Source organism: Trachurus japonicus, chromosome 11 (assembly GCF_045865225.1).
Source record: "Trachurus japonicus isolate A0001 chromosome 11, Traja_1.0".
Lineage (NCBI taxonomy): Eukaryota > Metazoa > Chordata > Actinopteri > Carangiformes > Carangidae > Trachurus > Trachurus japonicus.
In genome coordinates this window covers 18,954,886-18,974,066 of record NC_140917.1, presented here as the reverse complement: position 1 = coordinate 18,974,066, position 19,181 = coordinate 18,954,886, and the positions used below count along the sequence as shown (strand labels likewise).

Genomic DNA, 19,181 nt, shown 5'->3' with positions numbered 1-19,181 from the left:
GAAGAGAAGAGAAGAGAAGAGAAGAGAAGAGAAGAGACAGGAGGGGGCGGTAAACAATATTACAGCTGATGCACATTCCCTAAACAAGCCCAAAGCAAGCCAAAACAAACCATGATTAAGCTTAGCTGAACAAGCCGTGATTAAATATATCAAAGCCAGCCATGAAGAAGCATGCATAAACCAAGACACCATGACCAAAATACATTTACAAAACATCAAAACAGTCAAGAATAGCAAGAGCATGCTCTTACAAAGGCTGTGGCGTCTTCAACACATTTGCGTGACAAAAATGTCACATTTTAAAGATGTCAGTCATAAGGTTTTTTCACTATGTGTCTGTGAATTAATGGTAGCATGAATAAATGTAAGGCAGGATGTTTGTGGGTCAAATCAGAAGCGCAAAAGTGTTGAGTGTAACAGCCTTTTTGAGAAACAAAAATGAGTCAAAGCAAACAAAAAAACAAAACAAAGCAAAAAACAAAGGCAGTCCTCGCCAAACCGAGCCATCACACATTAGTTCATAAGCCAAGGTGACATTAAGATGTAAACTCACATATTGAAAACTTGTTGCCGGAGTCTTTGCCAGGGAATAATTTAACGCCCCGCGATTTAAAATCTACTGATCGCTTCACTGCAGAAGACAGAATACAGAAAAGAGAAGAAAAATCTGAAAACAGATAGGATTGAGTGGGAATTTAAAAAAAAGTAAATTTCTTCTCCCTCACAATGCTGGGAGAGAGAAGAGTACAGTGGAAAATAAAGTTACAAAGGCAAAGTAAATTTTAAAATGGTGGAAACAGACAGCTACAGGGGCAGAGAGAGACAAAAAGAGAAAGACAGGTGCAGAAAGGGGGGAAGAATGTAACAGAAATCATTGACCAAGGTATTTGTTCATAAAAAAAAAGCTTTGTCTTTTTCTCTCTCTGTCACTCAAACACATACATCAAATGTTGAGGTGTTTTGCTGGAAGCCCCGTCATATTCTGAACAAAAGCTGGTAAAAGAAATTGCAGCTTTAATCAAAATGACAATGATGCAGCACTGTAATCAAAGCATTCAGATAATGGTACGTTAGAAAATAAATGGTTCCTTTAATCAGAGTAAATCAAACACAAGAGGAGACAAACTGACAGAGGGATTCTTGTCAGTGTAAAATCTGTTTTGTAACATGGGTGACATTGTTTCACTTCAAGGTTAGCAATGTTTAAGTGTTACTATAGCTCGGCATGTATTGTTGGAAAGATAAAAGAACAGGAGATAAAGTGAGTGGGTGAGAAGTGCATGTGACTCCATCCATGCAATAATTATAAAAACGAAACACCCCTGGGTAATCTTAATTTGACTCCCTCCAGATTACAGTTTTTTTCTGCTCTGCTCTGTCAAAATAAATCAATACATCACAACCATAAATGATGAAAATGTAAACGAAAATATATCTTGTTCTGAATGACAAAGTATGGTGACAAATCTTTTTAATGAATGTCTGATAAAGTGGCTGACAGACGTCATTTTCATAATGACCAGATTAATCCACTGAATGTTGACAAATGGCAGATGAGTTAATGTGCTACAATTATCCTAATGTTATACACTGGTTACATATATGCACATTCATCAGTGGCATTATATTTGACGTGGTTAAATTAGATTACATGTGTGTTTTCGGCCAACGATGGTCCAAATGCTACACAGAGGCTAATCACATGCACATGTATAAATGGCACCCAATTTACCATGTTGACTTTGCATCAAATCCATTAATGAGTAATTAATCTCATGTAAAATAAACTTAATGTGTGCATTCAATGTATAAACCTACCAGCATCATCATTTAATGTTACCATGCTCACTGTATGCATGTGAGTATGGTTCTTTATTTACACTTTTCTCCATGTTAAGACAGTTGAAGTGACTAACACTATATTGTCACTGTTTTTATATGACAGAAATACCTGATGGGACATTTAATAACAGGGCACTCAGCAGCAGGGCTGAACAATATGAAAAAAACATTGTGTTTGTGATCTGAGTTGTGATTTCAGTTGGAATAATGATGTGAATTCTGTTGGATCTTGCACCAAGCCAGTTTGTTCATGTACGTGTAGAGCATCTCTGTAAAACCACAGAGTCGTGACGCAGTACAAAAAATTGCATCTGTTGTGATTTAGATAATTAAACCTAGTTATAGTGCAACTTTGACAACATTTAGATTAATTGTTCGGCCTTTCTAAAAAATATACGGTAACACACAGACTTTATCAATGAGTCAAGCTAATGAGGATGAATATGCATTTCTCTTACATCTAATAATTTAATTATATAATAATAGATTTCATTAACAGATTGTCCATTTAATGAGCATGGTTTTTGCAACTCGGGTATCTTAACTGTTCATAGCAGCCTCTAAGAACCATGCAGACATAAACAGAATGCAGAAACACTTTAACTGACTTCACAGGGATCCACCTACACAAAGGATGAAATTTATTATTCCTGACACTGGTGTCATAGCTATTCAAAATGAGGGGGGAACAAGCTGGATATCTGATACAGTATGTGCAATCTCTCAGATAAAAAGCGTATTTCACTGCATTTAATTTATAATATTTAAGAGCAGTGATTCATACGTCCCACGCTTATTCTACTGTTTTCAGGTCATTTCACAAACAATTTGGAACAACTACTGACAGCTGTATTTTAAAATATGCCTCACAAGAAAAATCTCTAATAAAGGTGGGGTGTACACATTTTTCATTCCACTGCAATGCAGACATGAAATCAACAATTTCAGATGCATACATCCTTCTGACAATGGATGGTATTGTCATCATTTTTGTAAATAAAGCAAAAAAGAAAGTCTCAGTACCAATAGCACATCAGGGCAAAAAGGGGTGAGCAACAATACTTTACATAATTCTAGCACTGCCTTCAGATTAAATTTGTATCTGAGAATGTCCTAGTTGTCAGAAATTAAGAATGTTCATCAACAGACTTGTTTTTTTCAACAACTCGGGGAAGCTGTGCTCTAGATCAAAGTTGTACAGTCAGGTTTGAAATGTATTTCCCCCATTAGGCAGACAATTCTGGGAATCTGGGCCAAAAATAGTTAAAAGTCAAATTTGTTTTTGTCTGTGAAAATTCATTCACTATATCAAGCCCCTGTTAATGTGCATCATAAAACCTGCCCGGTGTGAATATGCATCAAAGTTAAATATGCCCATGTTAATATTCTAGCCTACAAGCAGCAGCTCCACTGCAAACAACAGATGGAAGGGCAGCTGCATTTAAGTAAACCATATTTATGAACTGAAATATTGCATATTTAACACAACTAAATCTCACTAGCGACAAATATACGGGAAGTGAAGTAAATTCACTGGTTAGAGAACGGACACTTTAACAAACCTGGTTAAATAAAAGGCAAACTAATCTACATGTTATAAGAAATTAGAAGCTACAGTCTATTCTCTTATTATTAGAGCAATGCAAATTTGAATACCAAAAGCTACAGCTATCCTGTTACTACCCAAGGCAGGTTCCAGCTCAGTGACTGTGTTATTTTAGTCATACTTTGTTTGTTACCAACAATGCTGCTAGATTTCATATTTCTTAGGACTGGTAATGTGGAACAGTGAGACATTCTCTAAGGAGGTGATTCAGGCAAAGGGATGATGCACACTAATAGAACTCATCAGCTTTGGGCTGGATGCCCCTCACAAAGCGAATATTTACTGATGACTATGTTAACATATAATCTACACCAAGGACTAAAACATCATGGAAGGATTTTAAAATAAAATCAGCTCCAAATATGGAGGTACCTGGCTTATATTAAAAACCAAACACTCATATGGTTAACTGGCAGATATGAGGAAAAGTGATTCATCTGGAGGGATCCAGGGTGAAGTTTAAATTGGACTGGTTGCTTGTTCAAGTCAAAGAGATGGTGAGGATGTGATGTAGTTGCCAGATACTAATGTAACGGAGGTCCGCGGGTATAGTAACAGTCACGAGGTACCAGTAAGGAGAAGTGACGGCGTGTAGCGGTTAGCGGTACTGAAGTTAAACTCTCACCCATAAAAGACGTGCTAATCCACTTGCCAAGTGGTCCTCTTGGCGAAACGATTAGCATCGACGCCCACGGTCCGGGTTTGAAACCCACTCAGGGCAGGCCAAACAACATCGGTCACACTAATGAATCATAAATTAACAGTCACAGTGGTGTACACGGGGGGCTAAAGGGCCCAAAACGCGCACTTAAGTGCCCTCTTCAGTGATGATGACGCGCTGTATGTGCCCTTTTTTTTCTTTTCGCTCGTGCCCTTCAAAAACTCTGTGCACGTCACTGAACGGTCTATGCTGAGAGAGATGTTGAATTCATGCCGACGCCTTAGTGCCAAAGCCAGTGAATAGAGAGCGCTTGTATTGACAGTACTGTTTGACATTTTAGGAAATACACGCATTTGCTTTTTTTAACTAGAGTCATGCTCGTGACACATGACACAGTGTGCATATGACAGCTATTTGTCATTTCGCTGGACTGTTTGAGGTCACATGCGTTGTCTGCTGTGGTTCTGTTGAACCGCCGTTACCACCAGCCCTACCAACCCTGAGTTTGTATTATGAACCTTAATTACCTTAGTTCAGAACAATTAAATCATTGACACAATAAAAATACACTGGGCTCCAGCTATTACAAAATAGTACATGATTTATATTCATATTGCTGCTATGATGCCAATATGACTACCTGTAGAAAATTGCCCCATCTCTTTTTGCAAGGAACTGGAACAAGAATGTGCTGGAAGCCTCAATGACGTGCCACAGTTGTAACATACAGGCTGTGTTGTGTAATGGCCATGTGCACGTAACGCATGGTGTGTCCGTCTCATATCTGTACAACACCAGACTTGATTAATATAGTTGAATTATGACTACATTTTTTTCATTCATGTCATACTATAATATATGTATAAAAGAAACTTAAAGCAGAAGTAAGTGGTCCGGTTCCTCATTGGATAAAAACTGTAGGATACGATAAATGTTTTCTCTTCGGCTCAGAGCAGAGCAGAGTGACTGACAGACCCGTGTTTCAGACCAAACACTCTATGTAAGTGATTGCTGTCGGAAGATATAACTATTTAAGACTTATATTAACACAAATATATCACTTACTTCTGCTTTAACTAAGGAATACTTCAAGTTCAGGGAATTGTTGTGTGTAATATATACATTTATACATCTATCACTCAAATTTTACATTAACTAGGCAGGAGGTATTATTAAAACATAATCCATTAGTGCATAGGCTACAATACACAATATATACCTCAGCCTATACACTGAGTTAATCATGACTGTAAAATATGCAGTTAGTGAGAACAATCAGTGGGTGAGGGCGGTTGTCAGACATCCTCCAGATCTGATGAGCTATTTTGTAACCACAAACCAGCAATCATACAACATCACCAGATTGCGTCTATGCAAACTAGCTGCATTAATTCACGCGAGTACATTCACAGCTACACTTACTGTAATGATCCCAGTGCTAACAGCCTTTTTGATATAGTAACAGCAGAGGACCGAGCCAACAATGGAAGCCAGTGACGGTGAAACGTAAGCCCCCAAATAATGTAAAAGATGATAAAGGGGCAGTTCATGGATTTATGAGCTCATATGAACCCCCCCGAGGCCTGCACTGTGTCTGTATTCAGTTTGACTAATGATTCTTTTGCCAAGCCTGACAGGGAAAAGGACATGGAGATTTATTTACACAAAAACTTAATGGTATATTCCACATGTGCTAAATGCTCCCTTATTCCTTGGATGTAATTATCCACGGTAATTAGCATTTTAAGATGTGTGCACTTGATCACAAGTAGGTTTGAGACATTATGAGAGTCATATCAAACGTACCATGCAGTCGACAGCATCCAATATGTCAGCCTCCCTGAGGGGAGTGTGCTGCCTCTGCTCGAGTTGAATAATGTTTCCGTACCAGTGGTTGACTGGTGTTTCTTTTGTACTGACTGACTTATTTTGTTGCCTAGCTGACTGATAATGCCGTCAGTTGTTCATTAAGAGCCAATCACAGCCCTGCAGACACAGAAACTCATGAATAGGTAATGAAGAGCAATGATGGAGGGATGTGATTGGTAGGTTCAGCCGCAGGGAAGGAAACAGATTGTTCATACCTGAAACATGCATAGACAACAGACAAACAGGCGCACGCACACGCACACACACACATGCACACACACACACACACACACACACACACACACACACACACACAAACGCACACAGATGCACAAAAACAGCCACATGTACACCAAGATCCAAACACACACAAATATAGCTGCACAGATCATCATGAGACATTAACAAATATATACAAACACAAATATATACAAACAAGCACACACACTGATTTAACTTAAAATAGACACACAGATGCTTGTAAATGAAAAGATGTGGCAACACCTACAAGAGTGAGATCAGACATACACATGTGCAAGCTACAGATACAGTTTAAGCACATATAGAGGCATAATCCATACACACATACACATGGCCAGTTGTTGTGGGTGTTGTGTTGGGCGTTAGAGCATGGTGCCATGCAGGGAAGTGTGTGGACAGAATATCTAATCAGTAGCATTTGCTAAACCCCATCCAATATTTTATTCTCCTGTTGTATTAAAACAGAATCAGTAGAGAAACTAAACACAGAGCCACAGAGAATGAGTAAACAAAGGTAAATAACAGAGGTAAGGAAGCTAGTGTGCTCTTGATCCAGAAGGAGCACTATGTCTTTATCTTATCATTCAACGATAAAATGAAAGGTTTCCAGTGCGTAAACAGCCTTTCAAATGTGTGTCTGCCTGCAATACATAGTAATTATTGCAGCACGCACTGTCTGAGCAAGGAAGCAGTATCACAGATGCAAAAGCATCCTACATACACTTGCAGGAGGGGGTATTCTTTCATGTTGGTTTATGATGTCATCCATAGTCACTGGCATATGTCAAGGTGACAGACTTACATTGTTCGTGTTTGCTGTGCCCAGAGTCACAGTCTAGGGTCACAATCCCGTTTTTATTAATCGTGGTCATTTTTGAACTAAACCAGACTGACCATGAAGGTCTGACATCTGGAGATATTTTAATCAAATTTCAGCTTCCTCAATTACCAAATGTAGAATCTTCCTGCTGGCTCAAAGCGTGACAGTCTGGTTACTGTCACAGGCTAATTATAATAATACAAATGAGTACAGGAGCAGAAGTATAGAATTTATTTGTGCCATTCTAATCCAGCTGAGCCTTTTACAGGCTGTACTACAACTACTGTATCAGCGGGGCAAAAATAGTGAAACTGTCATAGGATGGCTGTGTGGAAACATGCCATTTATTTTGGTTGATGGGAATCTGCCATGGCAAAACCTTGAAAATGCACCCGCTAGCACAGTGTGGACTCCTGGACTTGCTCCTTTTTTAATGAAAAATGAAAATCCCAAATCTGTGGCAGTGAAACATTGGAAGCAACCTTCAGAGCACTATTTATGCCTTTAGCAAGTGCTGAATCAGGAGGGATGCACATACAGACATCAACTAGTTAACATTTAGCAATAGCAAAGTATGAAAAATGTTAACAGGTCTTCACACAAGAGGCGATCCTGACTGACATGGGGTGAGAGGTAGGGTACAGACAGGTTTACAGTTTTTTTTTTTTTTTTGACTGTTGAAATGTCTCATCTCAATTGTCCTGGCTTTGCAAATGTCAAGAAACTAATGAAAAAAACATCTGAACTGATAACCCATTAGTACATGTAAAGAGAATAGCTATCAAAACTTAATTGAGCTCATGCATCAGACAACCTCTGATATTTGAAAGAGAATAACATGACAGTAATTCAGTCATGAGATTCTTCAGATGACCCTCTCAGTCATCTTCAACTCCCTGCTTCTCCTTTGTGTTTTCCGCCCCACTGTCTTCAGCAAAAGTCATTCTTTTGTCTTCTTGGCACAGCGATTTAAGTTAAAGCTAATTTTCTGCTTTTCATTAGCATGTTATCAGGTATATTATGACATCCTGAATTAATTTACAGCACCCCACAACTCTGCTTTCTGTAATGCAAACACTAATTGAGTAAAAGACACGGGGGTTATTTTTCAGTGTGACTATTTCACCGTTCAATGGACTACAGTAGTTGGTAGTAGGTTGACATTAACTGACCCCCTTAATGAGTGACTGACTTCACAGTCTGAGTTTTTATATGCCATGTTAACCAAGCCACTCACAGTAAGTGCAACAGTAATACAGTTGTGAGTGACTTGTACTGTAGATTATGTCAATGACATTTTCACTGTATGAATTTAGCTGTGCTTCTCACTAGGCTCCAGTTAAAAATAGGCCAAGTTAACAGAATGGCCACCAGTATTTTCCAGTAGGACTGCAAGTGATGACAATGAGAAAATTGTGTAGTAAAAATATCACATCAAAGTGTTATTAAACCACGAATGGAATGACAAGTGCTAAAAAGTGAGCGGGCAAAAATAGACAATAAGATTAAAAACAACGTTTGTTGACAGTAAAAGCACTTCAATTCCAACAATAAGCTGTGTCTATAATTGTGTAAAACTGCCTCGATGTCTGTTTTGATTTAATGTTTGTTAAATCATGTTCACTGTGCTCATTGTTGTTACTCATAACGATTCTTCAAATTTTACTTGTAACGATTCTTCAGATTTCATTAAAACCTTTTGCCACAGCAACTTTCTCAATATGAAGTTATTTTTCCACTCTGTGTGACAGTTTCACATACATTATGTATTCAGTATCTGTTTGTTCCAGTGTGTCAGCCTCTTTGATTCTGATAATGAATGAAATACTAACCACGAGGAGTTCAGTGAATTTACTTTTTAATCACATCTATTTTTCATCATTCAGTGTTCAACAAATTTAATATTTTGATACATAATGCATGCAGTACCTGACCACTCTGTTTATTTGGGAATATAATTCACTGGTTTCTGGCTTTGAGGGCGAGCTGTTGATGTTCTTTTTTTATTTAACAGGAAAGATGACTGAAAACACATTTTTATATCCCGTTGCAGCCCGCGGGTGGATTTGCTTGGGGTTAGAGCACACTGTAGCATACCCAACCACATCTGGAAGATGGGTTGTTCTACTACAATGACAACATGTCGGCTTAGGTACGTTGCGCCAAGGGAACTAAACATTACTCGACTTTTACTACAGTACAACTCGACTGTCCCAACCTGTCCACACATTCAAACCAGCAGTGTTCAGATTCCTCTACAGTCTTCAGGCAAACACCCATCCATTATCAAAACCTGACTTCCAGAGGTTACGTGCATAAAACTCAAACATGTGCAACAAATAATGTAGAGGTGACCTCGAATAGTCGACGATTCGATTCGGAGGGGTCTGATTCGACTATCAACCTTGTCGCTCCCTGGGGTGCTCCCTGCTGCTGAACATCTGATTTTACATAGAATTTCTTTGTTTTGCACCTGCTTCTCTCTCTCTCGCTCACACTTGCATGTGCTCTCTCTTTCTCTCTCTCTAAATTCAGGCATAAAGTTTTATTTACAATATTAAACTAAGGGACGCGTTCTCTGTCTATCGATCACGCAGCACCTACACACACACACACACACACACAAAAACAACAACAACAAAAAAAACAGCACTGTCCTTGGTGCTGTGACACTCGAGCCCTGAAATATCTATACTGTACAAGCACTGATGCACATGTCATGTCCTCACAACGATGAGACTTCATGTTTTCAATCGCCATACACACTTGTTAGTTCACAGCACACACATTCATACTCCTCATCACTACACCGTCCCTGAAAGAGAGACGGTGATATCGTGCACGCTAGCCTATGAGTGAGATCAGGAAAAGGATGGATGGAGAATGTCCTGTTGTTTTAACTCTTTTCTCTGGAGCAGAAAAAGACGCAAATGAGATCATGAATCAATGAGGGAAAATACAACATGATTCGCCGATTAGTCGACTATGGGCAAAATCTCACAAATCAGAAACAACTATGAAAATCCTTAGACGAGGACACACCTAAAATAATATAATACTATTTGTTGTTTAAGTGCCTTTAGGTATCAAATTGTAATTACAGTAATGAAGCTCTTAGCAAGAGTTCAAGAGGGAAGACAATTGCCCTTCTAATTTGATCATCCACCTCAGTTATTATCCAATGACTTCACTGGGAATTGGTCGCAGGCTTTCCCATCACCACATGATCTTCCTACGTAGCTGAAGGGTATTCAAACTACTTTACCTGTTATGTTGCTCTGCTGTCATGGCTGTCTATATCACTTTGCCATTTCATCACCCACCCACCACTAGTGCCAAGGTCCCCTCTATGGCTCCCCATAGTTAATGTCAGAACAGCTGCTATTCGTAGGGTTTTACTCGACTAAAAATGATCAAATTGACAAGGCCAGCGCTGAAGTCTTATGAATTATTAAACATGGTGCATCTACATTTTGTTTATGAGCGGTGTCTTTCCTGATTTAAATACTGCTGAAACACCTCCAATGACTTTATGGTAAAGGTGGTCTTACATGACAAGGACGCCGGAAATGACCTATAGTGAGAGTTTTCATAACATCCATTCTACACATATACATTTCAAAAGGTCTGTAAAAGACAAGAAAATTACTTAAGGATTTTCACTTGAAGAGTACATAACAGACTTCTTGGAAACCTCTATATGGTTTATTACTTCACAGTCTACAATATAGACCTATGGACAAGCTGAATACTTCACCAAGTCTGCCTCCCAGGGTGCAACACAATTAGATAGCTTGGGTACCTTCTACAGTTCATTTAATCATTGGGGAAAGTACGCTCATCACTCAGATCTCATCTTGGCCTGCAAAGTACTACATTAAGACCCTATGGTGTGCTTCAAAACATACTCAGAAACCACATGCAAGCTTTGTATAATGGGGTGCAACGAATATTTAAATGCATTTTGGTCCTGAGGTTAAAAGCTCCGGGATGTTGACGTAGCTGAATAATTACTGAGCTTCAATTAAACATGATAATGGACACTTAATGTCTGAACATGTATTTAGCTGTTAAGTCTTTAACCTAAGATATAAATGCTGGCATTTATGGATATTTGATCATTTTTATAAATATTCATGGAACTGCCTGAGATTGGAGGAATAAAACGTAAATTATGCAAATAGGGGTAATTTCTTCCTTTAACACGAACACTATGTCCTAGGGAGAGATATTTGAATTGAAATGGTTAATGCCCTTAATTTAGCTCTATCAACACAAAGCCTATGGCATGTTGACATGACAATTAACTCTGTAAATTTGGTTTAGCCGTGAAGCGGAGCTGTAGGCTTTACGCTACCAAAAACTCAAATTAAAGAGCAGGCTTTTTCTTTTTTAAGACCACAGACATCTAACCCCCCACATACATGCCAACACAAACACACACACAGACACACACTAATTTTTTCCTCAGCGGGACACTAAAACTCTTAAATGTTAATACTTAGCCAAACCTTGCTGCCAAATGATTAGTCCCCTTCAACCCCCCTTCTCTCTCTGACTACCTACTGCTCTCTTTGTGTTGGTGTTTTCTCTACTCTTCTCTTTCCATTATGTCCATCTTTTTCTCTTTTAATCTCTTCTCTGGATGTCCTCACTATTGTACCACCTCCCTATCTTCTATCCTCTATTTTCCCTGTTGTTCCTCTTATGTTTTTTGTTGTTTGCTGCCTCCCTGCCCCCCCCCATCCTCCAAAGTTGGACATAAATCATTAGGGGATTATTATTAATTCGGAACTTCATTATTGTGCAACAACAGAAGGAGGTTTTTATGAGCCGAGTGGCTGACCTTACACGCATACTCACACACACACACACACACACACACACACACACACACACACACACACACACACACACAGTGTCCAACTAGCTGGCAGCACCTAGAGCCAAACGTCTCCCTCTGAGGTCTCATAGCTGTGTCTTACAAAGTAAACTAACCTTGCCAAAGCAGATTTGTTCATTTTTTTCTTTTAGGGACAGATTTGGAAATGTTTTCGTTCAGTTCTCGCGACTAGACGTAGCCAACCCAGGAGGCTTTGCCATTACAATTAATTCTCATAGAGACAACTATATTCACTAGACCAGAACAACATACGGTTTGCAAGGTGTAATTGCAGTCTAAGTAAAAACATACTGGATTATCATTAAGTGGAACAATTTAGGATGAAGCAGCGTTACTGAACACTCAGAGAATGCTAATTAAAGAGTAAATCTGAAGGGGATAAAGGATAGTAAAAGCAGTAGAAAAAAACGCAATAAACACGATAAAATGGAAATAAACTGAATAATTGCAAATTTAAAAAAAAAAACAGTTTTTATTGAATGTAAACAGTGAAGTAATAGATTAATTTTGGACAATGCATTTGTTTTCCTTGTGGTTGAATATAATCCACAGAGGTTAGAACTACATTATTTCAAGGAAATGTAAGATTGTAGGGCAAAGATTTTCAAATCAAAAACTAGATGTCATATTAGCAGTGACCTTAACCCATCCTAGTCACCCAAGAAACCCTTTTAGTAATGTATAACAACCTGCAGGGAAATAGGGATGACTGACAGCTGACAGGAAGTAGTCAATCAATCACAAGTTTGTTAAGAACCCCACTAATTAATCAACTAACGTATCAAACTGACACCCCCTCATTGACACACTGATTAATCTTTTGAACTAATTAAGATCAATTAAGCTCAATTAAACCAATTAAAAGCTCATCTCAAGGGGAGTGGTCAGGCTGTCAGTCAATCAATCAAGAAGAATGTCTGAGAGGGCCAGAAGCACAGAGAGGTGGAGAGAGGGTGAGGAGAAGCTCCAGGAGGAAGACAGATGAGGAGGAAACAATTAAAGGGGGTTGAGGAGAAAGATGAGAGGGAGGAGAGATGTATTGTAAAAGAGCAAAGGGGAAGAGATGGAGTTTAATAATGAATGAATGAATGAATGAATGAATGAATGAATGAATTTTATTTCGATCCTGTTTCTTAGATAGCTTTTGAGCCATCTCAACCCAACCCCGCTTATTCCGTTCCAGTTTAGTTTATGTGTTGTGATCAATGGAATCAAATGATTTTTAGGTCCAAAAACACTACAGCTATTTTTTGTTGTTGTTGTGATCTGTGATTTCTTCCATTAATTTGATTAGTGCCAGAGATGTTGATCTGTCCGTTCTGAGTCCATATTGACTTTCTGTAAGTAGATTGTGTTTTTCAATGGATTTGTCTAGTCTGTGTGTAAAATGTTTTTCAATAATGAAGATAATTCTATTTCTATTCTATTTATTTATTTATTTCTTTCTCCTTTATAAATCTTAATACACACTGTGTATACTTGCATTGGCTATAATAATATAATGTCCTGTTGTTTTTGATACCATGACTTGACTAAATTCAAATCCGTACGTTTTTTTTTTTGCAGCCTTATAGATACCCTGTTGCTGGGAGTACTCTTTGAATATCTAATACAGCATATGCCATGAGATGCCATATGGGGTCATATCCAGCCTAATACGCTCATCATACCCACAGATTGAGAAATTATGCAGTGTTAATATAAAACCACCACTGAATTAATTGCAGTTTCAGTCACTTAATTGTCTTAATTGACCACAGTCCTGCACGTGGCACATGCAACCAATACAGTGAGAATTTGCAGGGTCATAAAGAAGCAATTTTGAAATGTAAATATTTTATATCAGTAATCTCAATGAGCAGAAGACTAAATGTGATTTAAAGAGAGGATGTGATTTCCTCTGAGCTCTTTTATTAGTTCTACAGCAAATATTGTAAACTACATTCAAGTAGCATGTAGTCAGTCATACTGATATACATAATCTATATCTTTAGTTCAGTTAGTTGTTGAAATCACTATAGAACATTTTTTGTGCATCAATCCATATTACTACTGTACTTCAAAAGCAAATTTCTCAGACACTACATTTTAATGGAGGAAACCCATGTCTGACAAGATAATAATTAAAATGAAAAAACATCAAAGATGTTCAGAAAGTTTTCTCAGTGATGAAGTGACAGCTTGCAATATGAGCAAATGAGCAAATTACTGTCGAAAGGAACCACTGTTGCAATGTGTATGAAAAAACACTGTTGTGGTTGCAAAAAAAGGTGACAAAAAGACAGTGGGGGAAAAATGACTTGATGACTTGAGAGAAGATGTTAAAAGATTGGAAAAGGAGATGAAGGAGGACGGAACAAAGGGTTTTGTGTTTTTTGTGAAACACATTTTCATTGCGTCACTGAGTTGTGCATGACTGTGTCACTTCTGACAAAATGTCTTTTTCATGTCTCTTCAGAACATAACATGTACAAAACATGTCCACGTCATCGTGTGCATCTGCGTTTCTTTGACAAACAACACAAACAAGGCGCAGTTCTGCGGGCAGCACATGGTGCGGACCCTGTCCCCCAGAGCTGGCATTTTGGATGCGTGCACATCTTGTTTTGCTGGCCCGAGTTCGCTTGGTATTTTGGTGACTTGTAGTGAACCTGAATGAGCTGAGGTGAGAGGTGAGGCACAGCGGGGAGTGTGTCAGTAATAATCAAGTGGTACAGAGCAATTTTTATATCAAGCTTGAGCACAATTTACGCTTGTGCTGCCCGCCCACTAACCGGTGCAATGACGCATGAAGGCACGGTGCGCTGTTCCAAAGACTTTCGTTAACACTAGTTTAACTGTCAAACAATGAACATACAAATAAAACTTGTGATGAATTTGGATTAGAGCAGCTGATTGGTTGGCCGTGGCTGATGTAAGCCCATGAAACACCTACTGGCAGAGTCTGTCAATCACCCCCTGTTTTGAACTGTAATGCCGGTGGGCCACATGCCTCTGGCCATGACGATGACACAGTCCCATTTCCTGTGTATCTTCTGATGTTGAGTGGATTTTATGCACCATGCACTGTTGGTTAACATAAAACAGCCAATGGTTCATTTTTTTGAAAGAACAAGAGACAATCCGAGACTAAAACAAAAACATGATAGAGGAGGAAAAACAAGTTAAGTGTAAAATATAAACCCTATCTGTTCCAGCCTGTCTGTGCAGTTGTTCCAAACACTCAGCCCTCATTATCGCTGTCGGGAGACGTGGACGTTGCCAAACAAATTTCCAATGTTTTCCACCAGTTAGGGTTTGTGTCAAATGAATCTAACTGTATGCCTCTATGTGCAGTTACCCCGAGGGAAAATAAAGTAAAGGAGAGAGAACTAGGCAGTGGGGGGAGGGATAGAGATAGAGAGAGAGAGAGAGAAACTGAAAGATGGAGACAGAAAGAGAAACTGTACTAGAGAGGAGAGAGGAAGATTGGAGTCAACAGGCGTAATTAAAGAGAGTTAGAGGCAAAATGATGGAGACAAACTGTCAGTTGAAAAGGGAAAAAAACTGAACTGAATAGATAAAAAAAGCAAAAAAAGAAAAGAAAAAAGCAAAAAAAGCACAAACAGAACCTTGAAAAGGTAGTGTGGAAAAGTGTAGAAATTAAGATGCCCGTCCCTGCGAATTAATCATATCTTACCCATCTTACCTTGATAATGCGCGCTGAAACCACGGTAACGGTGGTTGCCATCAGTCACAAAATGTAGCCGGAGCCAGTTCTTGTTGCTAATGATGGGTGAGGGCACATTACTGCCTGACAACCTGAAAGAGAGTTATATGAAACATCAGTAAGAAACAGAATAAACACAGACACAGACGCAATAGCACACAAACCTTCACTGCTGTCCTTATTTCATTTAATTCAACAAGAGACTCTTGAGGTTCAGGCACAATGACCAAAGCATTGCATCGATGCCTTTGCTCTGAAGGTCTTCAACTTAAATAGGCTCTTTTAAAAATACAGCACACACTCATGTATTAGTACATGCAAAAGATTCTTGTCTTAGACAAGAAAACATAAAATGGTGAGGCCATATAAAAGAACAAAACCAGAGTCTGTAAAACAAGGTGGTTCTGCTGTTAAACTGTCACGGGTAAAACAGATGCTGAACATCAGCCCAACGTTAAGTTTAATGTCCTTGGTTTGTGGGGCTGTGTTCAGAAAACTCCTCTTGTAGTTGCTGTCTAGAACGAAGTGAGGAAACAGAACAAACTGAGTTACAGAGTGTCAAGAGTTCAACTCCCAGTACAACCAGTGGGTTTCTGTGGCTCTGATGGAGTTACTGGGGATTACGCTGCAAGCTCTGGGGTGCCTCAAACACTTTTAATGAAGAAGAAGATGGTATTTCTTATTCATCATTTTTGCCAAGATTTCCTCAGGTGGTTAGGGGATTTGACCCAGCAACTCTAATCTAAATGTCTCATGGTAGTTTGTGAGGCTGTTGTTAGTCATTGGTGTTGTACTGGACCATATCATAGAGATTATTATTTTATTTTTTTTCCACTTCTGTTTACTTAGATTACAGCAAATACACTGTTAAATACAGCAGGTTTCAGTTGAGCAGGAACAAGAGAGCACTGGACCTTCAGACTGGAATATACCGCTAGCTTTTTTTGCATTGAAGTTGGCTAATGTACTGAGGCTTTGATGGTGCACAGCATGAGTAGATAGGACTCAATTTGCAACTCTTTTATCAAGTCGGTAGGGTAAGAATTCTTAATTGGCTGAGAAGATGAACAAGGCCCTTGTGGTTGGCAAAGTGAAAAATGGCAGGTCACTGCTGGCAGCCTTACAGGAAGCTTTGCACTTGACACTCAGAGAATAAAACATCCTTGTTCCAGTTTAACTTAAAATATCTGCAGCTCAAATACAATCTCTGCATGCAACGATCCCCCCATCCCATGCGTCTGTCCTTTGTTGTATGCTGCTTTCATCTTGTAGCGTCACCCAACAGGTGCTGATTCTCTCCCATTACATTTTGATTAAGGTTTTTTTTTTTGTAGTATCACCTTGGCTGTTACTTTAAGACACAGATACACAACATAACTGGTGTGAAGTATGAAGAGGGCTGCCCTCCTATGTTCGCCTGTCTCCTTCTATAAAACCCTCCTGTTAACCTTCACAGTCCATTAATATCAACTTACACACACACAGATACACAAATCCATGCACACTCTCTCTCTCTCTGTGTGGGTCTCTCTCTCTCTCTCTTTCACACACACACACACACACACATACACAGACAGTGGCATTATAATGAATACACTGCAGCCGTACCCTCTAATAACAGCAGTATAAAGTGGAGCACAAAAATGCTGAGCAGGTGTTTTAGAAGGTGTGTTGGTTGGTTTGAATGTCTGTGTGTGTGTGTGTGTGTGTGTGTGTGTGTGTGTGTGTGTGTGTGTGTGTGTGTGTGTGTTGGGGGGGATTATTCAACTATATTCAAGGGTCGTGAAAAACAGGGGCCCACATGACTTGTGGGGTCTGCTGAATGGTTTGGTTGGGTCAGTGATAGGTCCCCACAAAGATATCGTAGCTGAAGAAGTGTGTGTATGTGTGAGTGTGTGCGTGTGTGTGAGAGAGAGTGAGAGGTAGAGTGAGCGAGACAGGGAGAGGGTCACCTTGTGCCCTAGATCAGTGGGATTCTCTGATGTCTGCTATTAGTCACACACAGGTGCACACACCATGGTTTTAAAGGCCCAGATACACACAACCTGGCTGATCTACAACTTTATAAAAAATACAACAGTAAATGTACATTGTGACTTTTTTTTTGTCATGCACTCTGGTGAAACATAATTTGAAAATTCAATTCAATTTGTTGGGAGGAAAGAGTAAACCTTTTCCTTTACATAACATGAGACAATAAGAGACATTTTGGTATTGTTGTTTAAATCTATTTGTTTTATTTTGTCACACATCACCAGATTGCAACCAGAAAGACTTAAAATTTAACTTAAACTGAATAGACTATTGATATCAATCCTGAATTAGTCTATTAACTGGGAGAGAGACTGGATAGTGGAGGAGGGTCAGATAAAAGTCGTTGACATTCCCTGTAATGACTGAAGACATTTGAAATCTAAAGGACATTTCAATTATCAGTAAATGTGCAGGAGGTAATCTATTTATCAGAATAAATATAGAAAAAATTATTTCAATGTCTATGTAAAATATTTAATAGTCTGTACAAGACTAAAGATGAACTAATATGGCAAAAACGATTCTACATAGTTTATCATGAATTGTTGGATATAAGAAGAAATAAAGCTGTTGAAAATCTATTCTAAAATTGCTGTAAGTGACATTTTGTTCCAAGATTCATGTGTCCTCCTCCGCTGTGTACAGACCGTAAAAGATTATGGTGCATGGTTAATAATTATAACAGCAGGCGTAGAAACAAGGTGAGGACCAGCCCTCAAGAGACCTATACCCAAAATAGATTAACCTTTCTCTGAGAAAAGACACTGAACGGTACCCTGAGTTTATATTATAAAGAGTGTGGTTTATATAAATGCCCTGAGATAACTTGTGTTATGATTTGCTGCACTATCAATCAAAATTGAATTGAAATTGAACTGAATTGAGTTTAAACTTCATAACAGATTATTAGGTTAAGTTCAAATTCACAGGTGCCATAATTACATTATGTTGCAGGCTGAAAAGCAAAAGGACTCTACATGAGCATTTCATTGTTTGGTTCTGTTACATATTTACTGTACCTCCCTCACTGTTATTTTCGAACTTCTGCCCTCCTCCCCTCTACTCTCCGTGCCCTTCTGTCTCTTATGTGCCCTCTCTTTCACACATATTATTCATGTTTACAGCTCTTAATTCACTTCCTGCTATGACATCATTACCCAGAGTGCATCATTAAGAGTAGAGTGTGTGCATATTCAATCTGTTCCAGTATTAAAACAGGAATTAAATCATAAATCTATGCAGAGAGTGCACGCTCAGGAAGCGCTTAACAACTCCGAAGTGTGGGATGAAGGTATAATTAGAAAAATCTCTCTTCCAGCAGGAGTTGGAAAGTTAGAGAAACAAGCTGGCTACTAAAAAGGTCAACAATGTGAATCGCCTCAGCAGCAAGGAACACTGCTCCCAGTGCTCTGTCTCAATAAGTGCTGCTGAGATGTAGCAGAGCTGCTGCACAGGTCTCTGGCATTATTGTATATG

At 38.9% G+C, this 19,181-nt stretch overlaps 1 protein-coding gene across 1 annotated transcript in view; it reads right to left on the bottom strand.

Moving 5' to 3' along the window:
* Positions 1 to 19,181, bottom strand: part of csmd3b (CUB and Sushi multiple domains 3b) — a 328,749-nt gene that overhangs the window by 124,799 nt on the left and 184,769 nt on the right. The window contains exons 7-8 of the mRNA XM_085791506.1: positions 15,651 to 15,763; positions 554 to 631 (exon numbers count right to left, since the gene is read on the bottom strand). Of these exons, the coding sequence (XP_085647632.1) occupies positions 554 to 631; positions 15,651 to 15,763 (191 nt within the window). The remainder of the gene's footprint in view (positions 1 to 553; positions 632 to 15,650; positions 15,764 to 19,181) is intronic.